Here is a 25,982-nt window from a genome sequence, read left to right on the forward strand (position 1 = left end):
AAATTTTGTGATCGGTCCCAAGACGGAAGCGTATAGTCGACATATTCACCAGGTACCACTCGGCCTTCAGCATCTTTCCAGATATCTAATTCGCCACCCTTGGAGCTGCCAGAAGAGCCTGATTGTCCCTGTGCCATGATTTGGCGCATTGTCTCTCTGGCTTGCTCTTCATTCAGAGCCTCAATATCAACCTCCAGATCTGTATCAATTACACAGACACCGTCACCATCAGGCGCAAACTTATCCACGAGCAGCTTGAAGCTTTCTCCATGTGACCCCTGAACAGGAATAACCGTGTTCTTTGTCAATGTTGTAAAGTTTTGCCGGAGCTGGCGTTCTAATAATGGCTTCCAATCGTCTGGATTATATCCAGCTTCGAGAGGTCGTAGTCGCACATACGTTCCTTTTTGAAGCTGTTCTGCATGTACAGTTATCCGACTGCCTTTGAGAACGGCATTTTGGTTTATGGAATCCTCAGCATCTTCAGTCTCAGCATTATCAGAGCTCAACGATACGTAATCATCAGGTCCAATGGCAAGAGCTTCGAGGAGCAATGAACTCAAGCCCATAGTCCCCTCAGGAGCAGAAAATTCTCTGATTCCAGCATACACCACATTATGATTTTTCGGATTGACGAGTCGGAATATTAAAGGGTTAGGAAGTTGTTGAGATTCCTGTCCGTATACTGGAGTGCTAAAGTGGCTGGAGCCGAAGTAACCGTTGCTGCCAGACGTAGCTGCCCGAGAAGACGCAGCTGAGAGCAGTTGTTGAAGGGCAGATGGAGGGAGAATGATCTTGTCCCCCGGGAGTTTGCTGCAGATCGGATCGGAATGAGGGAGGATGGCAAACGTGTCTGACCACCGGAGAGAGATTGGCTCGTCCATGGCGCTGCCTATTCGGTCTTATACAGCGCCCAAAGGCAGCTTTTTCGCTATGCAGCAAGGTATAGTAGGTGGATTGTAGGAGAAAGACGAGGGCAAAGAGCTACAGAATTGCACAGAAGTTGGTTGATACAAATAGCTTCCGATTCATAGCTATCGCGATTCTAAAGATTTAAAATCAAAAACCAGATTACTTGTACGCCATCACGAGGCGACAGCTGAAGACGCGGCCAGAAACGCCTAGAGGGGCAATAGCGATAAGTCAGCATTCCGCCAATTTCCATGGCGTAGCACAGATGCAGGGAGAATCTTAGTGGCTAGCGATAAGATAGGATGCACGTGCTATATCACGTGAGTCGTCTGCGATTCTTCATTGATGCGAATTTATACCCATCATGGGCATACTATCTGGATAGCGATCAAATTAGGAGTTGATATCGATATAAAAGGTACAGACAACTCCAAATAATACATCCACAGGTGCAACCAGGTAAATGTGATTAGAAAACAGAGAGGAGAAAAACACGAGATAGTTACTATGTCACAGAAGGGCGACGATGCCCCGCAAATAGCACTACTAACGTATTCAGCCAACTCTCCCCCACGCCGAGTGATCTTGCTCATCAGTCCGGACGGTGAACGGCAGGGCTCCGCACTTCCGGCACCTCAAGACCCTGAATGAAACGAAAGAGGCGTCAAGAGGGGGCGCCTAAAAAAAACTTCTCGAATGAGATAGCCCATAGTCAAGGCAGCAACATTCTATGATATCAGTAGGTGGGCAGATCAATAGCTGTCAACTACGAAGGACTTGTGTACTCGAGTCCATGTTACAGAGTATGGGAGTTTGGAGTTGGAGTGAATCAACAATGCAATGAATAAACGCCCTTCGCTTGTCTGTCTCTATCTGAGGTGGTGGTCCCCCCGCACTCCGTGTTGCCAGATCCAGCCTGCGGCCGCCTCAGCGATGATCCTGCATGAAAAGGGAGGAAGGCTTTCAGATATTGGGGTGACAGCTGTTGGGGACGATGAGAGTTGCGAACCAACCTCCAAGGTGCTGCTAATCATTGCCCGCCCTGACTCGTCCCCTAGATATCCGACCAGATTATGCCACCGGAAATGACGAATCTCTAGGGACGTTACATACCGGCCAGACGTGCTACATAAACGCATTACGTCTTGGTCGCCCATTCGCCACAAACAAGCCCTCCATCTCAGCGGATGATCCATATCCGTAGGAAGGGTCTGGTTTGGTGGAGGCTGCTTCGGTGCTCGGCGCTTCTCCCCTTCGGCTCACCTGGCCTCGCCTGGTCTAGTCGAGATGGCCCGTTGCAACAACCATCACCGCATCGAACCATACACTATGAGCTATCCAGCCGCCGCTGGCGCTGCTGGAAAATTTCGGAGTTCAGCGCACGAGCTACCCGCCAGAAATAGACCCCCCATCTGGCCATTCGGCGCCCCCAATCTTCCGTTGCATCTGGATTGGCCACCATAGCCTGATAAGGAGAAAGTGCTGTTTTAGTCCAAGATGGCCCTGTCTTAGCCAAGCTAGCGCCTATACTCTATGTGGTAGTAGGAGCAGCCCTTTCACGTCCCGTTCGGACGGTTCCATACAGCAAGCTTCGGCCACGTCTTGCTCTATGCGCGCCAGCAACGCACGAGTAAGTAGCCCGCTCTGCTCTGACTGGCGGCTCTGGTTCTCAGCGACGTGTAATCTGAGAGCTGTCTTACTGCTTATAAACAAGGTTGTACCGGCGTATAACACGTGTGCCCGCAGCGTACAGGCGCCATCTCAGCAAGGTGAGGAGGTAGTAATAGTTATTACTTGTAGCTTTAGGTAGGGCATCCATTTCGGGTAATCCGCCAATCGTATTACAGACTGCTGTCTGCTACCTACCTATATCACAGCTCCCAACCCTCATGCTGTGCTCATTCTCGACATCCTTCATCATTCTCTAATCCATTGATTTACATGCTTTCTAGAAATAAGGCGTTGATCGCTAAGTTCTAGATCCCACTGTGTCTGAAAGCTATTACAGCTGCCACCTATTGTACTGCTACTTGAAGTACACGGAAGGCGATCCCCAAAACTCACCCCCACCTTATTATCTGCATCCTCAGGAAGCTATATTCTATTCTTCATCTATATTTCCTCGTTCTGGTTTAATTTAGCCATTACGAGCTCACATATACTTTTTCTACCTCGCCTGCGACGTTCTTCTATCGCCCGCGAAGTCTCTTGTGCTGCGAGGTCTGGTAGCCTGACATGAGCTTAGCTACCTTCAACGACCCAACGCGCGAAGAGCTCCAACTACTGGCTTCAACGGTGACAGAGGAACCAACCACTTCCCTCTATGACACCATCCACAACTCCCTCGTCCTAAGCCACGTAATTCCCTATCTGTCCATCTCGAGCATCCTAAGCCTAGCTGCTACGAACCGAGCTTTCCGAGCCCTCCTCTTTAGCACACCGGGAGTGTTTCGCCATCTTGATCTTACTCACATCAAGGCTCTCAAGTTTGAGATTGACAAGATCGATCAGGGAGGCGAAGTCTGGCGCAATGTCCAACTAGATGAAAACGTTACTGAAGATGAGTGAGTGAAATAGCAAAACCCCTGCATCGTTCCCACTGTCATACGATCCTAAGCTCACTCTTATCGCAGCTTTTACTCTGGTCCGCTGAGGGGCATCTTGTCCACCCTTAAACGACAACACATTCTGGAAAATGTCCAGACACTAGTTCTTGATGGACTCTCCGTGACTTCGGAGCTCTGCCATGAAATTATCAATGATGCGGCCTTCAATGTCCGCGTCTTATCTATCCGGGATGTCAAGAACCTGAACCAGGCCAAGCTTCGCCAGGCACTGCAGTATGCTTGTCGCCCAACTCGACGAGCAGGCGTTCCCAAGCTCAAAGCGCTCTACGTCTTTGGTTCAAGAGATGTTTTGGCTGCTGCGAAGCCATCCGGCCCGTCCGCATCGTCTATCAGCACGGAGTGGAATAAGAAGAGCCAAACTGCTCTGGCATCTTCTTTGAAGCAGGAGGGAGATGCTTGGTGGCACAAGAAGGGCCGCATCATCCCTCGACCTGTCAATCAGGAGTGGGCCAATTGTATGCTCGCCTGTAAGGGCATCATTGCTTTCGATGCCGTGCTTTGCCAAGGCCCGCGCCATCGCAATTCGCCAATCTATAAGGGCGGATCCGACGCTGACAGCGCTCCCGCTGTGGCTACATATGCTCTGTCGGGCTGTGAAAACTGCCACAAAGCCCCCGAAGGTTTCACTTATCCCAACGGTATTAGCCCAGACGCCAGCTTGCCGCTGTTGGCTCCGCTGCCTCTTCTCTCTTCATCTTTTCGGGCTGCAACCACTCCCAAAGACTCAGACACTTCATTCGTACCTAGATGTTTGGACTGCATCCGTGAGCGGTACTGCACAGGCTGCAATAAATGGTGGTGTGAATCATGTTATGAGTTTCCCGGCCAGAGTTCAGGACATTATGCAACACAAATCGCCATCGTTGACGACGATACGATCAATGACTTTGGCGATTTGGATCTCGAGGTTCCGACCATGAAAGTCAAGGTACGAAACGGTCTATGTCACCCATGTACACTCACTCGAGCCCAGGAGGAGGAGGCACATGGCCCTTGAAGAAAAAAAATAAAGCCTGCGACATGACGAGCCGGGATGGATTGGACCAGCCGATCAGGCCAGTCCCGAAAACAGACCTCTCGAATTTGTACGCAGCGTTTGTTCCTACCCTAACCTTCTCGGATGCTGCAGCTGCGGCTGCAGATGAGAAGAAGGCATCATTACAGTACATTTATTCTAAGAGAGCATTCTGCTAACAGTTTATTGCGTAGCCACGAGTGTCTAAGAGCTGCTGGGAATGCGGCAACAACGTAAGTACTACCCTACTTTGTCCATGACTTTTACCATACCAGAGAACTAATATGAATGTTAAAACATAGTGCGATGATTGCATTTATCGTACCCAGCGAGTGTGCAAGAAATGCTGCGCCGGATATTGTACAACACACAACGAAGGATGCTCAATGAGCCACGTAAGTATCACGCCAAAATAGTAAACGTATTCACGGAATGCTAACACATCAGATGATAGTGCGATTGTAATGCTCACCCCTCTTTGACTTGAATTCTAAGCTAGAGTGTAAGTGCTAACTATTGATGTAGGGTGTGTGTCTCGAGGTCGAGGCCTAGGTCGTCTTTGATCGAGACAGACTCCCTTTTTTTCTTCTATTTTTCCCTACGAATTCAATGGAAACTCTCCCTCTTTAACAATTTGGGCAAAAGACTCCCAACTCATGACGGCGTATGGAGTATGACGAGCGAATCTCCTTTCAACTTTGCATACAAGCCACCTTCATCCACACTCAATCTAGCTCTGTGGCCCCCAGTGATAAGCGCGATGCATATAAACTAGAGGAATGCCGAAATACCGAAGCATACCGAAAACCAAGCACGAGCCGTATCGAATCTTTTTATTGGGTTAAGTGCGATAGACGTATTTGATACCCCGCATAAATAGTTTGATGGGAGATTGGCCAGATGAGATCTGACTGGATGGCTTGTTCTTTGAGTATACTTAGCCTAGGCTCTGACATCAAATTAAACAAATGACTGTTGCCTCTCCCCGCAAACTTTCTCTTCGTGTTGCAGTAGTTGGTGTTTTGTTTTTGCTGCAGTGCGACTGCATGGATGACATTACGGGCGTCTCGGCGTAATCTAGGCATCTTGCTCGACATGTAGCAGTTCAACGTTCCCCGAGAGACTGAGACTTTGTCTGCTTGGCGAAATTTCCCTGCATTGGTTTCAACCGAAAGCTCGCTGCGGCGTATAAACATCCTCCAATATTGAGTGCCAAGATGTGGGGAAATCGTGACCGTCGTGGCAAGGTCATGTTATATGTAACAGCCAATTATGCCAACTTATTCTGCTTTCTCTTCTCTTGGCGTTTCTAAACACATCCGCATAATTATCCAATTATGGTAAGTAATCGTATCGGTCTTTACCGCGCCCAGGCCGCCTCATTTCATATTTGGGCGGCTCAGAAACTTAAACACTAGGCAACAGAAACGCCGCGGGGTGTCAATGAAACGTCCAAGACTCTGCCCTTCTTCAGGGAGTTAAGAGACCTGTTGAAAATTTACGGGCTATCCATGCACTGCCGTTCTCTTCGTACTCTTGCTTCGTGACGACCACTTTCTCTATATTTAGATGATTTGCCATGTTGGCTGCTCCGTACCATGTGTTGGTGATGGGGTCTGCAGGGCGTGCAACACGGACGATGCAGTCGTCGGGGACAAGCTGTACGAGCTCCTTCTGTAGCCGCTGAATAAACCCATCAAACAGGGAGCTACCTCCAACCACAACAATGTTAGCGAGGAGGCCTGGCCAGAGACCAATGGGCAACTCGTGGAGACATTGCTGAATGGCGTCTGCGAGACCAGGCTGTCGCATACCTACATCTGACGGGCGGAAAATGAGTTCTGGGACGGTGAATCGTTCGTTTCGTAGAGTCAAAACGTCTTCTTCTGAGTGGCCCGTTGCAGCGAGCTTTTTGGATTTGACATGCTGGGCGGGATCGTATTCACGGAGTATGCCCTTATGCCTGGTATGAAAATCAGGCAGAACGTAGTCTTTGACGATACCAGCGCCTGATACGTAATCCTCGCGCTTCTCTCCTCTGGTTCCTTTCCATGTGCGTTCAAGGTCTCCCTTGAAGTCGGCGGAGACATAGCACGATGCTTCCTTCATCTCGTTAACAATGTACAAGTCATTACGCATGTCGAAATGGCGCAGGGAAATGAGGCGGGCCATGTAGTTTGTAAGAAACTTGCCGCCAATGTCGATTCTCCTGATGGCCGAGTGGAGGGGTCGTCCGCTGAGGAGGGGAGTTATTGTTGTATGCGAAAAACCAGAATCGACAACCAGCATGATCTCAGCTGGTGTGTTGGCAGCCGTAAGGGCGTCTTTTGGTGTGCGGAAGAGGCTCTGCAGGTCGTGATACGCATTGAATGTCGATCCTAGTGGCGTATGCGAGTTAGCATTTCATCGTAGATTTCTCTCCCACCCATGCCAGTTAGGGTGCTCTGCAAAGACATACCGATCCCTCTGTAGTAGCTCGAGAAGCCATATTCCTCAAAGACAATCTGATCGCAGTTCGTCTGCAGCACGGGCAGCGCATTCGGCTGCTCCGTGAGCATCAGCCTGGTCTCGCTCGGGTCGCATTTGAACTGTGCCTTATCGCCAAAGAGCTCCTGGTCCCAAATCTCCTTCTGCGCCTCCCAGTTGACCAAATACCCCTTCTCTACCGGCCTCCGGAACTGGATCTCGCTAAAGTCGCGGCATTTGTCGAGCTCGGACGCAACGTAAATCTTCTTTGAGCGATCGCGCGCGATGCAGTTTGGGATCACGCGAGGTTCGGGAATGGAGCCGCCGCAAACGAGGCCGGCCTTCAGCGTCCAGGCGCCATTGTCGAGGATGAGCGTGTTCTGAGGGCGAGCTGGAGCCGCGACCTTGGACTTGCGACCTCCCGCCATGTGGTGGAAGAGAGGAGAAGATCCGAATTCGCGAAAAGCCGGAAGAGAGTGGGATGGATGCAAGAGCTCCAGCCGAAAATGGAAAGCCTCGGGTGCAGTTGTCTGAGCTACTGGTATTACATAATTACCTTGAACCGAGATCACCCATCGTTTTAATGGCCAACCAAAAGCCCATCTCCAGGTCTTAGAGCAATTTTCTAATCATAGATTTTCCTAGCACCTATAGGTGAAGATCAATCGCTTAATATTAACAATGTTTTTATACTAGGAATTCGCGATTGAGAAAAAGACCGCGGTTGTGCTGCAAAAGTACTTATTTAAATTGGTGATTACTTTGGCTGCATTGTAAATGTAACATAGGTATATTATATTTAGCCTTGCACCTTCATTTACGGCGCCAGGCTGAGATCTAAGTCATATAGTCAGTATAATTGAATCCAATTGAACTCTTCAATTTGAAGGCTAGCTACGTAGGAAAATGTAGCCTCTTACATGCAGCTGAGAAATGTATTATCTTTTCGTCGCTAAGTATCTGAAGGCATCAATGCTGCGTAACGTGGTCCAATCACAACCATAAAAGTTTTGTCTTCTCTGCTATCATGGTTGGGCTGCAATCACGGCTACCTAACTATTTATGCCCAATATTCTTTACATTCTTTATATATATATCTGGCCGAATTAGTTCAATTTTTAAAGCTCTATTTCAACAATATTCTTAGCAATTATTCAACTACAAAAGTCAGCAATTTGAATACTACCACTGAAACTTTAAATGGAGAGTATATCGACAGATCCCTCTAGCCACGGACATGCTAAACCAACATCAGAGTACGTGGAGTCGTCTCAAGACACTAAAAATTATAATATATCCGAAATACTGGAAAATGTTAAAAAAAATCGAAGACAGTCAGCAGCGCATCTTAACCCTGCTACTCAATAAAGATAACCCAAACCATAGTATCAATCAAGTCGCAGAAGATTTATAGATAACTTCCAGTAATACTTGGGTTACCTCTGAGCAACAGTCCAAGGGTCTCAAAAAGAACAAGGTTAATTCAATTGGAGAGGAGTTCTTCAATGCCTTGGTGCCATGGGGAAAGTTTTTTTTCCGTGGAGCACACAGACAGCAATCCTGCGAAAAGATGGAATCGTCGTTCTTCGAGGACTGAGAGTGGTTATTACGATAGATGGAATAATCCCATCAAGTACGTCGAAAATTCGAATCTTTTGAAAGCCTATGAAGTGTTTTGTGACTGGATCACCGGCACTAATTGGCGTTCCGACGTGAGAAATATTCATCGCCTTGGGATGATCGTCTATTACGGGACGCCGAAGAACTCAGGCGTGAAATCATCCGTAACCATGATATAAAAGGGTGGCCAAAGACATGGGACAAGGAAAACGGCTGGGAAGATGGTTGGTCTAATATGAAAATTAGTTACGTTGTTCCAGGTCCATCCATTGATGACCCTTTTAGTTTCACGAATCGGCAGAGCGATCGACAGGTAATGTCGTGACCAATATGGCTTATAGCTACAATGGGATTGTAATTTACTTTCGTAGTATATTCCAAGACATGGAAACGCAACCGAAAGCTCTCTTGGTGGCATCCTCTTGTTGGTTTTCTTGACATCTTCAATACTGGGATGCTTGTCGTGACAAATAATCAGAGAAAGACATGGGTTCAACAGAGTACAGCCCTTCTTAAGCAAATAATATTCAGTGCCAAGGAGATCGGCGCAAAAGCGAACAAAAATTGGCTGACAGGTAAGAAAAGGGAGAAGCAGATGAGTGTAGAAGATATAGTAGAGCGTGGCCAAGAGCTCAATTAGTACATAGATTTTGATATCAGGCTCTAATTTCTTCTAATAAGTATATCAAAATATAAAAATTTCTGCATGAAGCTCTCTCTAGCTTTAATTTCTGTTATTAACCTGATCTGCTAAGATATAAATTCTTTTACTGTCTGCTAATACCTATGCTAAACACATTGAATAATGGCTTTATAAAAGTAATTACTGATATGTTTGTTTGGTTCATGTTCCCGTCTAACCGTCTGAGAAGCAAGCTAGATGTACTCCATCCCTCTCAATTTGTCTAGTAACATTGAGGGCAAGTCCATCATCTTGTTCCAATAACTCGCTAGTTAAGTCAGGTGCAGTAGATATGTAGCGTAGCTCTACTGGCAGAGATAATTTCCTCCAGAGAGCTGGCGGGGCAAAGACTCTGCCTCCGGTGTTGGTGGAACGAGGACGCTTTTTGCTTCGATTGGTGCTAATGTTCTCGCTCCTTAGACTAAATAGATTTTTGACTAGTTCCGCCACATTCATTAGATTCATCTTAAAATATAGAGTCATTGCTAGAGTCATCTTTCGGGTCATCGGTAGAATGAATATCGTGGTCGCGATCCTGTGGATTGTAGCTACTCCCGGCACTCTCTCATCTAGACGTGTTACTAGACGTTCTTTCGCCCTTAAAGGATGCAGCTCGCAAAGGTGCTGCAGGCATCGGTACAGGTGGTTTTTTGCTGATCTCGGCATGGGCCTTGGCAATACGGAGGCGGATACGGTCTTCGCGTTCCTTCTCTATTCGTCGTTCATCTCGTTCGCGGCGGCGTCGCATTTGCTCTTCCGTTTCGGGTGCCTTTTCTCTGCGTCTCTTCCCGACTCGTTGTTCCTCTCGTTCGTGGCGACAGTCTCGACATTGCTCTCTAGATCTCCATCAATATCTTCGGTGTACGGAACGTGGAACCGTAAATTTTTATTAAGATTATTGCGATTCATTCCTCCATTGTCGCCATTCTGGTGTTCCTCATCGCCACCATCAATCGTTATATTGCCTGGATTGGTATCGGATATATATACATGTCTTTCTTTTTTTTCCTTCTTCTTCATCCGAGTCGGTCTGTGGATCCGTAAATTGCGGCCGTGGCACAACTAATGGAGGTTCGAACTGTTCCGGCAAACGATGAGGGTCGGAGAGCGGGCGAGGGGCTGGCCAAAATTCTGCGGCCACTGGGCGGGATTCGGCTCGACCTCTTCCCTTTCCTGTCCCGGAACTGGGCTCGATCTCAGCAGGGCTCATGTCAAAATCAGGATCTTCTTTTGGCCTTGACTCTGGCTGAGAGGATCCAACATCTCGCTCTGCTTCGGTTAGGTTTTCACCAGTAACTCGGACCCGCACCTCGCCCTCGGCAGTACCACTACTGTCAGAGTCCATATCGCTCTCATTCTCACTTAGATTGCTCTCATCATCATCCATATCATCCTCATTATCCTGGGATTGTGTGGAGGGAAGAGCAAATATTGCAAGCTGCTCTTGATGTCTCCCGACGTGACACTGATAATTTTTTACCAAGTCAAGGGTCTCCTGGCAAATGGGACAAGTCATCCCATTTTCCGCATGAATTGGCCTTGAACTAAGATTGATCACAGCCTCAAGTTGATGTGCTGGCGTGGCATTGGGGTGGCTTTTGTGAACGTGTTCTGTGCACTTGGATCGAGATTGAAAAGTCTCGCTGCATGAGTATGGGCAGACATAATACTTCCAATGGTTTTCAATCTCATGTAAAATCCATTCGTGCCTTTTAGAGAACCATTTTTCTGTTGCCGTGAATATGTAGAGTCTAATCGGCGATCTGACAAAGATTTGGATAAGTCTCAGGCTCGATTAGAAGCACTGAGGCTACAAATGACCAGATGGGGAATCTCCAGTGGCGCTCTGCCGGATCCGCAAACAAGAGAGCGTCGAGTTTCAACGTTGATGCAGATACGGCCGAAGTCGCCGGGCGACTCCTTGGCAATATATTAGAGGATACCAAAGGGCTGGAGAAGAAGCCAAGGAGGGGTCTTATGATACGCTCCTCGAAGACATTACCAGAAATATCGGTCTCTTGGAGAAATTGGTGCCTCAAATCACCGACTCTCAACGAAAGTTATACCACGTCAAAAGAGAGGAAGTTGGGGATGGCAAACAGGAACTAGCCATGGAACTACTTCGTGACGTTCCCAATACTGATAGCTCATTGGGGCAGACAGCACAAGAAGTTATCGGATCCAGGATCGCTGGGCATACCTGGGAGCGGACAGAAGTGCATGACAATGCCAAAGTAGAGCAAGGTGACCGCATTGCCAGTGGCTTCGTTGGCCAGGCCCCGGCGGTCAGGGTAAATCACAAGTTTGGAGTAACAATTGTAAAGGGGAACGCAGTGGTCTACCAAGGAGACATTTATGGGCAGGTGTAAAAACCTTGACAGATTTGAACTGCAAGGACGACAGTCAGTTGATGTATTGCGGTAGTATATACTTTAGGAATTTATCCGAGAAACGAAATGAGATGGAAGAAAAGAAAAGTTATGCTAGTCTATATACTATTAGGCGTTACACGTTATAACTTGGAAACTACAGCTGCCGCTGAAGGAACCAGCCCCCATCTCTCCGCCACCTCGTCATTGGGAATCTCTCCAGGATTCACTCGGGTATTAACAAACGTCTCACCACCACTCTCCCAGGCATGGTCCTTCCATGCCCCCAAGCTAGGCCACATCTTGTTCTCGACAAGCTTCAAAATCTTGTCACTCCTCTGCGCTGCGACATTGTCCTTGGCGCCAATCACCGGTCCGATAACGCTTCTCCATAGATCCCAGGTCTCGTCAAGCTCTTCAATGGCCGTCACTCCCATGACACTTGCGCCAATGCGAGGACCAGCCCCGACGTAGGCCTTTGTGCCAAAGTCTTTTCCGGCGCGGGCCCATTGTTCCAGAGCCCACCGGATGGCCACTCCCTCGAGATGCTCGCCATTGTCCTTTGCAATTTGTGATAGCTTGGTGCAGGCCTTTCGCAGCTCTGGCGGCGAAGGGTGCCAAGACACCATTGGGCCATTATCAACGCCTCGGGTTGTCAGCAAGCCCATGTTGAGCATACTGGCGTTTAGCAGACACTCGACTCTGGCTGCTTGGAATCGTTGCAGGACATCGGATCGTCCGAGCTGAGTGTTTTGCAGGCAAAAGTTGCCATAGGAGAGAATAGCGTCCAGAGGTTCGCCGGTTTCTCTCAATATCATCTCGGCCAAAGAGGCGAGGGTCTCGACAGGGTATCCGCTTATACCAACATAGCGAATCAAGCCCTGGTCGCGCAGTCGGCGCAATTCCTTGACAGCCTGGAGAACCTCGGCGGCAGACACGAATTCGACGTCGTGCATATAAACCAGGTCCAAGTATCGCGTACCCAGACGCTCCAAGCTGCGGCAGACGCTGTAGCGCACCCAAGCTGGAGAGTAATCGAACTCGTCGGACTTAATTCGGCCGGCCTTTGTCACAAGGAAATATCCTTCTCGTGGTGGGGGTGGCGTCAGGAGTCGCAAAGCCTGGCCCAGCAGAATCTCAGAAGGGCCGTAGTAGGGCGATGTGTCGAAAGCATTGATCCCATGCTCGAGAGCTCTTCGGACAATGTCGACGTAGGGCATGCGCGAGGGATCTGGGTGATATTGGTGGTTGAAGGTGGCCGTGCCCAGGATGAGGGGCGGCAGCACCTGAGACAGCGGCATTCGAGAGGATCCCATGGCGACTGTGATAACGGCTTAAACAGCCGAAGTTGTTATGGCAGAGCAGCAGAGAGAGGCATTGTGGAGTGGGTGAAGAGGAATATTGAAGTATTTAATGGCTGCTCGATATCGTGTAAACTAAAACTAGATAACGGCGGGCTGGAACTATGCTCGGAACAGTAGCGGAGAAACCGGAACCTTTTTTTTTTTCTCTTTCTTTTAGTTTGGCCGTCCCAAGAATAGCCTGATAGAGCTAAGACCCTGAATTGACAGTCCAAGTAGTGCATGTAGCGCAACTAGTCGATGGCCGTTAATCCTAACACTACGTATACATGTGTTACAAGTGGCGCAAAGCCTTATCCCACGTTGCTCCGTATGCCGACTTTTGGAGGATTTGCAGAATTCACGGTCAGGTCGTCAGAAAGGGGCTGACTCGACTCGATTTCCCCTCTAGAGCTGCCCATTTTAGAATTCTGGGCTCGTAATGCTTTGATATGCCTGGCAGAGAGCGCGCGCAGTGATTATGAGAACGGTATAGATTCTCCTCGGAGTAATACCATGTCGCCGTGTAAACTTCCGTCGTCTAATATGCGAGCTTAAATACAGAGAGAGAGAAAAGGCCCGTCGTCTTTTAACTCCACCAAGCCGGATTTCAGCCTCGGATATTATTAACATTTGTATTACGGATAACAAATCGTATTTTACGGAAATGCGAGGTTGTTTACAGAGATGCTGTTTGTAGCAATACGAAGAACTGCACGGTACGCGATTGGACACCGAGAGGGTCCGGCGACATGAAGCTTGCAGGCGTCAACCCTCGCGTAGTTCTGAGGCTGAAAATGGAAAATTACCGCACTGCATGCATCCGTCGTTTAATAAATCCCCAAGGCTCGTGCTCCGTGCTCCGAAGCGCGAGATGGAGATGCATGCGAATCCTGTAAGTTACAATGTATTATCCCGATTCAAGCACTGGCGCTGCAGACGATGCATAACAAGCAGCTCCTCTGGTATTTTCTGCAGTTGCAGTGAGTCAGAAAAAAATACTCCGCTGTAGCATCCCGCACTGCTGCAGTCAATCTGCTTGATCACCAAGCAGCACAAGTGGGCATGTGCCGATCGAGATGGTGCATTACAGCCCACTAATCACACAAGCGTCCGTCTCCTGCGCTAGATCTTGTGGCTGGATGTAATCTTGGTAAGCTAATAATAGGGCCCGTGTGCAGCGTTTTTATCTATCAGCATCGGCGCTACGGGAATATCCAGGTTCAAGGTTCAAGATGCGTAGATTGGTAGACAATATGGGGTTGAGGCTCAGGCTGTAAGTTATTGATTTTCCTTGATGTCATCTTTATTATATTGGGATCAGGTTATCTTCCTGCATCTGTTCTTTCCCAAGTTCAGCGCTATTAAAAATCACTATGCCACTGCATCATCTCATCCGGATCCTTTAGATCACCGCATCATACATCAAAAAGTGCTACGACCACAATCTCCTCCATACCGTCACATCGTCATCACATCATGACTGAGTTTTGCACATTCGGCCGTTCTCAGCCACAGTCCAGACCTCGCTACCCACTCCCGCTCTCGCGTACAGCAAGCTGTTGGGGTCATACTTTTGCTTAATCTTCAGCAGCGTCGGGTAGTTGGCGCCGAAGAAGACATCCTGGAAGTCAGGCTGCTGGAAATCAGCCTCGTTCATGTAAGCACCAGCATTGGGCGTGGCGGCCTCGATGACGGGCTGCACAACGTTGGTGATTGTGTCCTGGGTGTTAATCATGTCCTGGAAAGGCACCTGGAAGCTGTACGGCAGCGTAAGCGAGGCCTCGACGATGGACGAGCGCCACTGCGGCAGCACGGCATTGGCGCTGTCGAGGCCAAAGTTTGAGACGTTGAGGCCCACGCCGATGAAAGTGACGCCGAGCTCGACTAGCTTCTGCGCCGTCGGGGAGAAACTCGGGAGCACCGACCGGGGAATCAATCGGCCTCCGAACAAGTCAGTGCCGACCTGAATGTTTCCTGCGGGAAATGGGCCCCAGTAGTTCTGGTAGTGTTCGTAGTAGCTGGGGAATTCCGTGTAAGTGGGCGCCAAGGTGACGTTGAGCGCGGCGAGCGCAGTGATAAAGGGCTTCAGGATAGCCTCGACTTCGTCCTGGGTCTTGCCGTACGCCGTCATGGCGGGCACTTGGAAGAAGCCTGGGCCAAAGAAGTAGATGATCATCACGCCCGAGTCTACAATGGCAGGCAGTGCTGCGTGGAAAGCATCGATAATTGAGTACAGCACGCTATCACCAAGCGAAGTAGTATCAATGGCGAACTTGGCACCTGCGACGACATCGTCTGGATGAGCACGGAACACCGCGGAAATGACAACGCCGTAGTTACCGCCACCGCCGCCGCTCAGCGCCCAGTAAAGATCGTTGTTCTGGGTACGGGTTGCGGTCACGAGCGTTCCATTGGGAGTCACAACATCGTACGAGAGGGCATTGTCGGCTGCTAAGCCGTAGATGGTGCTAAGAGCTGAGTGCCCGGCACCTTGAACGTAACCTCCAGCAAGACCAACGCTGGGGCATTCTCCAGTCACCACAATCAAGTTACCAGCGTGTGCTGCCTCAAGAGCCTCAAAGCCCTGGATACCGGCTCCCACCTTGAGGGCCTTGCCGGTATAAAATTGGTCATCCCAATCCAAAATCTCGGTATCCTTGAGGTGGTGAGTCCAGACAGAAAGAGCGCCTGCACCGGTTGAGCGGCCGTTGTAGTCGTGTCCCGTGTTGCGAATGACAAAGCGAATGTTGCGCTTCGCAGCAAATTGGAGAGTTGCAGTGACATGAGCTGCGGTTGACACGTTGACCGCATACCGTACATAGTTGCCGAGCGTGCAAGGAGTGTTCTCTGGCTGAAAGGGGTCGCAGCTGGCATTGGCGAACAGGGGCGCCATAACCGACGAGGACGAGTTGTAGCTGACGCGCAGAGTCCATGTCAGACGAGATCGGTGGCAAAGAATGGAACGTGCATTATCTGGGGAAATATCTTGAAGATGCTACAAAATGCATTCTATTACTTACTGAACTGGAGAAAACAGCCAATTGTCCTGCAGAAACTGGCATTCCGTCGCATTGTAAGAATCACCGTGGCATGGTGATCCCAGAGGAACTGTCGCAATCAACCGTCCATCAACAGTTTTGTTGAACGCAGCCCAGTCGCTGGTACTGGGCCAGCACGCATCGCCTGGAAAGCATTTGCAAGACGAGCTCGATGTTGCGGGTGCAGCATGAGCAAGGCCTGCAAAGCCTGCAATGGCGAACAACGCAGATCCTAGGCGACTACGATGCATCTTTGGGGTGGAAAGATGGTGGAGAGAAAGCTGAGAAAACCAAAGATGAGTGAACTAGCTATTACGTGGCGAGGATGCGCGGATCAGCGGACTTATATCCAGCGTTTGCTTGATTTACAATCCTGCCATCTTGCGTCTCCGGTTTGCCTATCTCGGCACTATGCGTGCCGGTTTAATCAGTCTATTTCTTTTTCCGGCGACATCATCAGTCGATAGTTGCGAATCTAATGCTAGCAGCTTAATCAAACCACCTCGATGCGCGGGCCTCAGAGCCCCAATTGTTTGTTTTGCCAAGTCCGCGGCCGCAGAGACGTGCTCTGCTCCTCAGCAACGTGCATGTTTTCCGGTGCTCGGCCGGGGCTAAAAAATGGCCCCCTCTTTCAAAACGGCCTGGGGGAAGAACAAGACCGCTTCTTTCGGCGTACGTATGAGAACGTGACCCCGAATAACCTGGTAGGTGAAGACGTTATTGGCCAATGCCGAGACAAGGTAACTTCATAGCTGGAGTACGGAAGCAGAGAAGAGAGAGAGCTGAAGAGGGGTTGGATGAACGAGCTGGAGAAGGATCTGGAGGCCATGTACTTCTTCTTATTAGCACGAACGGTAGTGCATTATTACGACATGTGTTCTATTCTTCCATGTGCCAGACGATGTGCCGGTGCTGCTGGGAGCGCCAGTGCCGGCATATATGTATGTGCTGGTGAGGTGGTATTCGTGTAAAATATCTCCTCGTACCCCATGATTCGGCAGTCAATTCGGCCGACAACAGGCAACAGATAAAAAGAAGAAAATTTTCCGGCGTTCTGTAGCAGTCTGGACCTCAATCTCGAAACCTCTGTGTGCCTCCGTCGCCGTCGCTTTGGAAAGGGTTGCAAGCCTGCAAAGCCCCAGCACTACTGTACAAGCTTGCCTAGTGCTGCTGGATACTGCAACTCTGCCAGAGATCCCTGGTGTAACTGAGAGATTTGTGTGTTTTAGTGGCTAGCTGAAGCTGTGAGGAAAAAAATCGACAGCTCTCCTGCATGCCGACAGGGATAAGCTTCAGGGACGCGCAGAAGGGTTTGGTGCTGTTCTGCATCGTATTCATGCCGACGACGCTACAGACAGGGCCTTTGCATTTCACTTTCTTACTTTGTAAATGATGTGCAATTTGCCCTTCGGATGTTCGTGCCTAGCGAGATTTTCATGCATGCCATCTTTTGCAAAACGTGCTCTTTCTCTCGGCTCGTACTTTTTGTCTAATTGATGTTTCACACAGCAATAAGTGAATGGTAATTAGGCTCCCGCTGCCAATTGCTGCTAGCAGCCTGCTATTTCTGAAACCATGTCTCTTCTCGGCAAAGAACGCGCGCTGTGGCTGCCGGCTCTTCAAAGAGTGGAGTTTCCGGGCGGCCAGGGGTACGGGGAAGACGGGGAAGACGGCTTGGTGGCGTTACGTTGGCGAAGTAGGTAGACTGAGTGAGGCGGCATAAGACTGAGACAAAGGACAGAATAAGACATTGTCCGAGGCTTGGAGACACATGAGGCCTTCTTCCGTGCGCCAAAGTTCGATAGCATGGAACTAAAGAGCAAAGGATTAGTAAAACGGAAGAATTAGTGCCCGTTGCAGAGATCATATTCATGCTTGAAGAGTCTAGAGCAAGCAATAGTTCTGTTTCTTGGACAAGGTGATGCGTCAGGTAGACTGTCATCATGGCTTGCAGATCAGATCTCACAAAATTCGCTTTACCCAAGAGGCCGCGGCATCAGCTCCGACTCCCAAAGCTGCCATCGCCATAGGATGCCACCCTTGTCAAAGAACCGAATGCAACCATGCCAGTAATCGCCCCTCATACCAGTACTGTACTGGCCTAGGTTCACGTGAAGTCAAGTCATCTCCGTCGTCTGGGTAGACCGCCCGCTGGCCAAGGCGACCCCTACAGCCGTCCACTTGTTTTCTGCACCTCTTACGTGTAGAATGCTACCCTCTCAAGGGTCGTCGGCTTGTACATGCCAGAACGATTTGCCATTATTGGTAAGACACAAGGGGCAGCGGGCAAGAGGTTGCGGAAAAAAGGAAAATAAAATAACAGACGAAGAGAGAGAGAAACAGGCGAAGAGAGAGAAAAGGGAAAAAAAGTGCGTCGGGGTTCGAGCTGGTTTGGTAACGCCGGGATGAATACCGGTCAATGCTAGAGGCCTTTCATTTCCACTTAACTGTTCGAAATCTGCGGAGGAAGGCAGCTGAATGACAGGTGATGGAGAGTTAAGACTAGACACCGGTCCCATGCTTGGTCTCGCATTGAAGCCACAGGATGTTCGGTTGTCTCCGTTTTGGTGCCAGTGTGACGGTAGCTAGCACAAAACGGATCAGCTAGAGAAGATAGGAAGCTTGTTTATACGATCTAGACCGACAACCATTGTGATGGCACGAGTAATAGTAGCAGTAAGAGGTAGCACATACTGCAACAGGACCGAGGGTTGGCGGAACTCTTTCCCTTATAAGACAATTTGATAGCATTTGGAGAGAAGAAAACAGGAAAAGGGCCAATAACATGGGGTACGGCATTGGCTGACACACTCACTCTTTTCTATTCTAGGGCCGGCAGTCAATGAAACCCCATGTCAGCAAAGCCTCTCTCTCTTTCTAATCCTCTTCTTCCATTTTTCTTACTCCTACCTCTTTTCGGGAGACAGTGAGTTCTTTGGGATCAAATCCGAGGGTGGTATCGGACGCCTACCACCGTAAAGGGACTGAGACATGACTCTCGCTACATGCTGACGACTTTTCCTCTTTTCGCTTTTCTAACGCTTTCCCTGTATTGTGGCTTTTTTTTTAACACTTGTCTAGCTGCAAGCCACCCAGGGACAAGCTTCCGTCAGGAGTTTCTACCACGATGCCGACTCTTGTTAACGATTCCTACGTTTCATTAATAGACGTTATTCCTAGATTCTTTTACAAAAGGCATCAGGGCATTAATATTCTGAGAGTATCTCCTCGGGTGTGTATGTGTGTGTTTTGCGCACATAATATTAATTCCCCTTCTCACTATCTCTCTCACTTTAATACCCTGTCCTAGGGAACCCGACGCACTGGATTACAAGCTCCCCTTTTTTTTGCATTGTGCAAAGAATACCAAGGGTGCTCCACCTCCACTATCTCTGGTTTTGAGCCTCCGGTCTCTTTTTTTCTTTACATCCCGTCGTTTGGTTATTTGATATACAGGAGGTGGAACGACAATGGCGTGGGCGTACAACACGAAGGAGGGCACCCCAAACAATGGGTCCATGATAGCCTCCATTGCCCTGGCGGTAACAGCATTGTCTCTCGTCGCTCTGTGTCTACGACTCTATACCCGGACGAGGATCGCAAAGGCCGTCGGTTTAGGTACGTATCTGATCGTCGTTTTCAAGTTTCACCGCTTCGCTTCCGATACTTCTGGATAAGGCAATGGGCTAATTAAAGAATTCTCATGCACACAGACGACTGGCTGATCATCACTGGCTGGGTATGTTTACATCGTTCAGAGCCACTGTCTCTCGATTGCCTCGTTTTAGGTTTTCGATAGAGCTCGCCCGTGGTGGATATATAGAGAGGGTCCAGAAAAGATTAACTGACTCGCATTTCGCAACTGCAATAGATTGGAGCTTGCGGGTACGCATCCGCAATTGTCGTCCGTACGTTAATACTCAACTCTATCTCAACTCCATAACAATTTTTTAACAACTTTCCAGAGACAAAATGGGGTCTTGGATTGACTTCACTCAACGACATGCCGGATGAAAACGTTATCAGTTTTGGCTTTGTACGTTCAATCCTTTCCCTTCGTTATTTTATTCTCATCCTCAAATACTAACATCCTCTAGACACAGTATGTCGGCGCACCATTGTAAGTCGACTCTTCCTTTTGCGCCCTTCCTGCAGCATATCTTTTATACTGACGCAATCCCGCCTCAGCTATGTTCTTGGTATCTGGGGTTTCAAAACCAGCCTGCTCGTTTCCTACGTCCGCTTGGTTCCCGGTACATATCGATTAGTGCCCATTTCGCTGGCTGTGATTGTTACAATGGCACATATTGCATTTTTGCTCGTTTTCTTGCTTCTGTGCATTCCGGTAGGACTATCTTTATGACTATCTTTTACGATATGTATGGGTGACATTTATACTGATTGCTCGTTTTTATCTATCCAGGTTCAAAAGCAATGGATACCCACCACCCCAGGTCATTGTGGCCAAGCGGTTCCCTTTTATATCACATTTTCAGCTCTCACCATTATTTTTGATGTAATCACGTAAGTTCCAGGCAGACTAATCTTTCAATTCTCAGGGATATATGTATCAATCTGACTCATACCGACCAGGCTCATTCTCCCTTTCCCCGTTCTCCTCAAGCTTCAGATGAAGCTCCGTCGAAAAATCGCCCTCTTGTGCCTCTTCGCTCTAGGCATCTTCGTCACCATCGTCCAAATCATCCGCATTCAAACAATTGCCAGCCTCGTCAACTACCTCGACTCAGCCGAAGCCATCAAGTGGTCCATTGTCGAAACCAACGTGGGCATCATCATCGCCTGCGTGCCCACGCTCGCGCCCCTCGTCACATATTTCTCAGAAAAGACACGCAGCGGCGGGAATAGTAGCAATACGCCAGCTCGACCTGGTGTAGATACTGGTTTCGCTCTGCAGTCGTGGAGGGTGACGAAGAATGGGATGAGACCCCTGGGAAGCGGCGTCGATAGGGAGAACGAAGGCGAAAAGAGCACGGAGAATATCTTGCAGGGGCCTATAGCCTCAGTAAGCGAGGCGAGCGAGGCGAGCGACGGGGCTGGATCCCATGAGCAGATGTCTGCTTCTGCGAGGAAACATGTCGACTAATAACAGTCTACCGCTTATTCTTTGATGTTGTTTCTTATTTTTTTTTTTTTCCCCCAGGAGGTTCAAGCGAGCGCAAGAGTTGATATCGTTTTGTCATTTTTACATTCACGAAAGTCAATGTGTCAAGATATACCAAAGATGTATTTAAAGATACCCCAATATGGTCATAATAACAACCTAGAGATGGTCTGCATAGGGAAATCAATTCAACATCCAAGTAGGATGTGACATTCTCCAGCATACAAGATACACCTTAATCTATTAGTAATAACGTCTCGTCTCAGCTTATTATACATGAATAATAAATCAGGACACACAAGTCGCCGCATGGCATAAAGCGATAAATCAACATCACCCGATAGATGGCACCATTTCTACGCTCCTCGCGAACAAGACAGACACAATGGCTCCAAACCAAGCACATATAATAATAGCAAACTATTATTAGCCATATTAACTCCAATGCGTTCCCCATATAAACAAACACCAAGCAAATCAAAGTTGACCATCATCACTACATCCAGCTTTCCCATCTCGGCAATACAATAATTACACACCGCATACCGCCGATCAGACATACCAAAAAAAACAAATGCCTTTGTCCCCTAAACACCGTTCACCTCCCTTCTTTCGCCACGTTCCTCCGAGTTGCCAGATTCGGATACACGTGTGCGCCTTGTGGCACTAAGACTTTTTTTCGTCCGTTATCCAAACGCCCGCAAGCGCTGATTGGTGGAGTTTCAAGCATGAGGTGCCAAGAGCCGAAGTGGAAAAATCTCACCTCAGCTAAGGAGAAAAGATCAAAAAACATGGTGAGGTGTGCCAAATTGCGATCAAGGCCAGATTGACTATGCATTAGAGACAAGAGAGCCTTAAGAGCAATGACACACACACACACACAAAGGGGAAATGACAAAGAGAAGTAGATCAAATAATGATCTTATTAAGATAAAATAGTAGTAGTAAAACAGGATTTGCTAAAGGGAAACTGAGAAAAAACTAGGTTATTTCGCATCCTAAAAGCGCGAGAAAGAAAATTTTTTGGATCTTTGGGTTAACATTTTTAACTAGTAGTATAGTTATGTTTGGCTTCTACCGCATTACAAAAACGTCGCAACGTCAAACACATCTCTTGGTGTACATCCACCGTACCCTGGGTATGATTTCATCAAAAATCTGCAGTATACCATTACTTGCAGCCATCCACCCAACCGCGTATAAAGGAAATAGGTTAAAAAATAAAAAGCTGAAAAATATAAAATGAAAAAGAACCCTCTTTTATTCAAAGAGAAGCAGATGCAGCAACATGTCTAGATCGCTTATACCTCAACAGTAGCCTTCTCCAGGTACTCACCAACGCCCATCTGAGCAGCGAAGGTGGAAGTGGGCTTCCAGCCAGCAGAGGTACGGGGAGTGGTCTCCTCCATCATCTTGTCGACCTGCTCGAGGGACAGACCCTTGGTCTCGGGAATCAGGAAGTAGGAGTAGACGAAAGCGCAAGTGCAGAGACCTCCCCAGATGAAGAAGACGGAGGATCTCAGGTTGCCCTTATCGGTACCGACCATGTAGGGGGTGATGACAGCGATGATGGTGTTCCACAGCCAGTTGGAAGCAGTGGACAGAGCAACACCACGAGATCGGATAGGCAGAGGGAAGATCTCACCAATGACAATCCAGGCACCAGGACCCCAGGTGGAGGCGAAGAAGAAGATGAAGATGGCGATGAAGGCAATCTGGGCGTTGACGGCAGGGATGTTGTTGGCAAGGTTCTGGGTAGGGTCGCTGGGGTCGACGTGGGTCTTGTTGAAACCAATGGTAACACCAATGATGCCGACCAAGAACTGGCAGATAAGCATACCAAGAGCACCGAGGATCAGGATGGTACGACGACCGAATCGCTCAACAGTGTAGAAAGACAGAGGAGTGGAGCAGACGTTGACCAGGGAGAAGATCAGGGAGATCAGGAAAGAGTTGCTGATGGCACCGGTAGACTGGAGGAAGGGAGTGGAGTAGTAGAAGATGAAGTTGACACCAGTCCACTGCTGCATCATCTGGAGAGAGGTACCGAGGATGGTTCGTCGCAGGTTAGACTTTCCAGTCCAGAGAGAACCCTTGAAGCAGTTGGCCCAAGAGCCGAACCAGGTGGTGGAGGGGATCAGGGCACGCTCGTACTCCTCGTTGGCGATAATCTCAGCAAGCTCGTTCTGGACATACTCGGAGTCCTCAGGCTGGCCTCGGACACGGGACAGGGAGTTGATAGCCTTCTGGATCTCACCCTTCTTGACGAAGTAACGGGGAGAGTCGGGGAGGAAGAGCAGACCACCACCGAGGATCAGAGCCCAGGGGAACTGAATGGCGATGGGGACACGGTAAGCACCGGTGTTGTGGTAGTCCTTGGTGCCGTAGACAATGCAAGAGGCAAGCAGAATACCGATGGTAATGCAGAATTGGTAACCAGCGACGAGAGCACCACGGACCTTGCGGGGGCACTGTAAAGAAAAATACTGTTAGTGACCAGGAATTACCAAATGGAATGAAGATTTCCGTGAGCTAGACTTACAATCTCAGACATGTACAGAATGACAATGGCAGACTCGAAACCGACACCGAGACCGGCAATCAGACGACCGGCGACAATGGGGCCGAGAGCGTGCTCAGGGGAGGTAATCATCTGGATAACAACTCCGAGCATGTAGATGAGGCAGCCGATGATGACGGTCCACTTTCGGCCGATCCAGTCGGAAACATCACCAGCGATGATGGCACCGAAGAAGGTACCGCAGGACAGAATAGAGGTGATCAGGGAGGTGTGGCTGTCGGTGAGCTTGGTGGCGAGAGCACCCTCGACGGCCTTGTAGAAGATGGGAGAGCCGTTGACACCGTTGATGTAACCGGAGTCATAACCGAAGAAGATACCACCGAAGGAGGCGAAGGCACAGATCATGTACGCCTGCCAGGTGATGGGAGCTTCGATGTGCTCAACATCTTGAGTAGTGTGGATGCCCACGGATTGCTTGCGGCCCTCCGGGGCGTTGACTTCGGGGGAGTCGGACATGGCGTCGAATGCTGGAATTCTCTCGTCTGTTTGTTGAAGCTTTGAGAATTGGAATGGAAGAAGAGGAAACTCCCGGGCCGAGCGAACGGAACGGGTTCTTTGCAGTGAGACAGAGATCGACGAGGCAAGACAGGAAAAACAAGGGAAGGGGCGGGAGGCAGGCCGACCTTTTTATTATCGTGACGCCGGCGAGCCTCGAGGTACAGACGGCGCCATCGTCCAGAGTCGATGGTGGAGAGGCTTTGGGGAAAGTTGGCTCTGGACGCTACCTGGAGAAGAGCCACGCCCCTCGGACAGGGGCCTGGATCGAGCGAGAGCGCGCGGGGGGGTGGGCTGGGGGGTGGGCAGCAGAGTCAGAGTCAGAGTCAGAGCCAGAGCCTATACTGTACCTCTGCATGGTACCTGTGGTTTGTGCGAGAGCAATTGCCATTGCTAGCATTGGGCCCGTCGTCGCAGGCCGTGGAATTGCATGTTCCTGGTGGTGCATGATGCAGAGGCTAAGACTAGGTACGAGGTCGCGGTGGAGAAGTGGAGGCGCGCCTGGTGTGGCGCTCGGCCTCACCCACAAGCTATTCTCCTAGCCCGGCGTTCGGGTCTGGCCTAGCGCTCTAGCTGCCTGAGTCCAGGCACGGCTGCCGTTCTAATGTTAGCAGTTTGGTGGGATTGAAGAAAATTTTTGCAGTTGGCCTGTGGCAATATTGGCTGCAGCGCATCTCGTGCAGGCCGGCACAGGGGAGCTTCCGCCATAGCCACCGTCGATCATGGCGCGGCGAGGCTATTGGCCGTGCTCGCGGTGTCCGGTCAGCAGCACAATCAAATTCATCACCAGCCAGCAGAGCAGCAGCAGTCCATTGGCCGCCCGCTACGGTGCGAGGCAAATGCAACCTTGCAGTCTGGTTGTCTATCAGTCTGTCTCGCCTGCAGCAGAGAAAAATAAGCCATCGAATCACAGGCGCCCTGGACGACGAGGCACCTAAAAGGGGCCAGGGTGGAGGCGCACGCGAGAACAGGCATGTGGCAAAGGCACCGCCCAAATCTGGGCTGGCGGGCAAGGGAACGCCCCTGGTCACCGGGAAAGGAGATTGAGGGGCCCCTGGTGCTGGACGCTAGAAGCTTGGCCGCGGTGCTCGACGCAGCGAGAGCCTCCCACAGCGCTCCCACAGCTGCTGCACCGTCCAGACGCGTCTGGGGAAACCCGCATGGGGATTTGCGGGGCCCGGAGGCTGCTGAGCTACGAAGTAACGCCGACGCAGTGCAGAGACGGTCGCAAGCCATGAGTGGCCCGTGGCTGGACCCCTAGCCCCGGACGAAGCAGAGAAGCGCCGAGAAGGGCCGGCGGTAGGGGCTCGCTGGTGGCTCGCTGGTGGTCTATGTAGCGCCTGGCTGCGAGCCAAATGTCTATTGCTGGTGTTCTAGCATGACACATGCAACACAGCTACCTGCACTCGTATGGCACTAGCAGCACCTGCTGCCAATATCAATGTTATTTGAAATTGCTGCTGCGGTAGCTATTAGGCAGCAGGTAGCAATGGAACAGCTGAGTGCTGGTACGGTATGTAGAATCTTGAACTACAGGTAGGTAGGTATGGACAAGGTACCATCTGGTGAGCGAATGCCCGGGGCATAGTAAGATGCGAGATGCGGAGGAAACGACAGGGTACGCGGAGGCTACATGGGACGTGTGCTCGACAGGTTACCTGGACGGCAAATCCCCAGGTTGGTTACATGTATACTCGATCCAACAGCGCCGC

The 25,982-nt window shown here is 49.7% G+C and overlaps 8 protein-coding genes across 8 annotated transcripts; 4 read left to right on the plus strand and 4 right to left on the minus strand.

The window, feature by feature from the left end:
• Nucleotides 1–2,935: 2,935 nt before the first annotated feature.
• On the plus strand, nucleotides 2,936–4,682 carry GGI43DRAFT_72274 (uncharacterized protein). Its single transcript, XM_083210205.1, has 2 exons — nucleotides 2,936–3,476; nucleotides 3,546–4,682. The coding sequence occupies exons 1-2, from the start codon at nucleotides 3,148–3,150 to the stop codon at nucleotides 4,534–4,536; spliced, it is 1,320 nt and encodes a 439-aa protein (XP_083059860.1). The 5' UTR covers nucleotides 2,936–3,147; the 3' UTR covers nucleotides 4,537–4,682.
• A 1,205-nt stretch (nucleotides 4,683–5,887) lies between these two features.
• On the minus strand, nucleotides 5,888–7,653 carry GGI43DRAFT_72326 (beta-lactamase family protein). The gene is made up of 2 exons (XM_083210206.1): nucleotides 7,013–7,653; nucleotides 5,888–6,932 (listed from the first exon to the last, which is right to left on the minus strand). Exons 1-2 carry the CDS (start codon nucleotides 7,446–7,448, stop codon nucleotides 6,025–6,027), a joined length of 1,344 nt encoding a protein of 447 aa, XP_083059861.1. The 5' UTR covers nucleotides 7,449–7,653; the 3' UTR covers nucleotides 5,888–6,024.
• A 3,485-nt stretch (nucleotides 7,654–11,138) lies between these two features.
• GGI43DRAFT_384583 (uncharacterized protein) lies at nucleotides 11,139–11,691 on the plus strand (the record flags this gene model as incomplete). The annotated part of the gene is made up of 2 exons (XM_083203541.1): nucleotides 11,139–11,206; nucleotides 11,259–11,691. 2 exons carry the CDS (start codon nucleotides 11,139–11,141, stop codon nucleotides 11,689–11,691), a joined length of 501 nt encoding a protein of 166 aa, XP_083059862.1.
• On the minus strand, nucleotides 11,681–13,348 carry GGI43DRAFT_72475 (Aldo/keto reductase family-domain-containing protein). The gene has a single exon (XM_083210208.1). The coding sequence runs from the start codon at nucleotides 13,005–13,007 to the stop codon at nucleotides 11,835–11,837; it is 1,173 nt and encodes a 390-aa protein (XP_083059863.1). The 5' UTR covers nucleotides 13,008–13,348; the 3' UTR covers nucleotides 11,681–11,834.
• Nucleotides 13,349–14,179: 831 nt separating this feature from the next.
• Nucleotides 14,180–16,450, minus strand: GGI43DRAFT_72493 (FAD-dependent oxidoreductase). Its single transcript, XM_083210209.1, has 2 exons — nucleotides 16,055–16,450; nucleotides 14,180–15,949 (listed from the first exon to the last, which is right to left on the minus strand). Exons 1-2 carry the CDS (start codon nucleotides 16,321–16,323, stop codon nucleotides 14,509–14,511), a joined length of 1,710 nt encoding a protein of 569 aa, XP_083059864.1. The 5' UTR covers nucleotides 16,324–16,450; the 3' UTR covers nucleotides 14,180–14,508.
• Nucleotides 16,451–19,462: 3,012 nt separating this feature from the next.
• Nucleotides 19,463–21,193, plus strand: GGI43DRAFT_72471 (uncharacterized protein). Its single transcript, XM_083210207.1, has 8 exons — nucleotides 19,463–19,690; nucleotides 19,786–19,811; nucleotides 19,944–19,980; nucleotides 20,038–20,108; nucleotides 20,170–20,192; nucleotides 20,261–20,417; nucleotides 20,496–20,596; nucleotides 20,666–21,193. The coding sequence occupies exons 1-8, from the start codon at nucleotides 19,543–19,545 to the stop codon at nucleotides 21,174–21,176; spliced, it is 1,074 nt and encodes a 357-aa protein (XP_083059865.1). The 5' UTR covers nucleotides 19,463–19,542; the 3' UTR covers nucleotides 21,177–21,193.
• A 1,274-nt stretch (nucleotides 21,194–22,467) lies between these two features.
• GGI43DRAFT_72531 (general substrate transporter) lies at nucleotides 22,468–24,345 on the minus strand. Its single transcript, XM_083210210.1, has 2 exons — nucleotides 23,737–24,345; nucleotides 22,468–23,665 (listed from the first exon to the last, which is right to left on the minus strand). Exons 1-2 carry the CDS (start codon nucleotides 24,229–24,231, stop codon nucleotides 22,496–22,498), a joined length of 1,665 nt encoding a protein of 554 aa, XP_083059866.1. The 5' UTR covers nucleotides 24,232–24,345; the 3' UTR covers nucleotides 22,468–22,495.
• Nucleotides 24,346–24,992: 647 nt separating this feature from the next.
• Nucleotides 24,993–25,317, plus strand: GGI43DRAFT_384588 (uncharacterized protein; the record flags this gene model as incomplete). Its single annotated transcript, XM_083203542.1, has 2 exons — nucleotides 24,993–25,098; nucleotides 25,184–25,317. The coding sequence occupies 2 exons, from the start codon at nucleotides 24,993–24,995 to the stop codon at nucleotides 25,315–25,317; spliced, it is 240 nt and encodes a 79-aa protein (XP_083059867.1).
• Between the last annotated feature and the right edge of the window lie 665 nt (nucleotides 25,318–25,982).

Source organism: Trichoderma evansii (genome assembly GCF_050947405.1).
Source record: "Trichoderma evansii strain SZMC 28006 chromosome Unknown GGI43scaffold_12, whole genome shotgun sequence".
NCBI lineage: Eukaryota > Fungi > Ascomycota > Sordariomycetes > Hypocreales > Hypocreaceae > Trichoderma > Trichoderma evansii.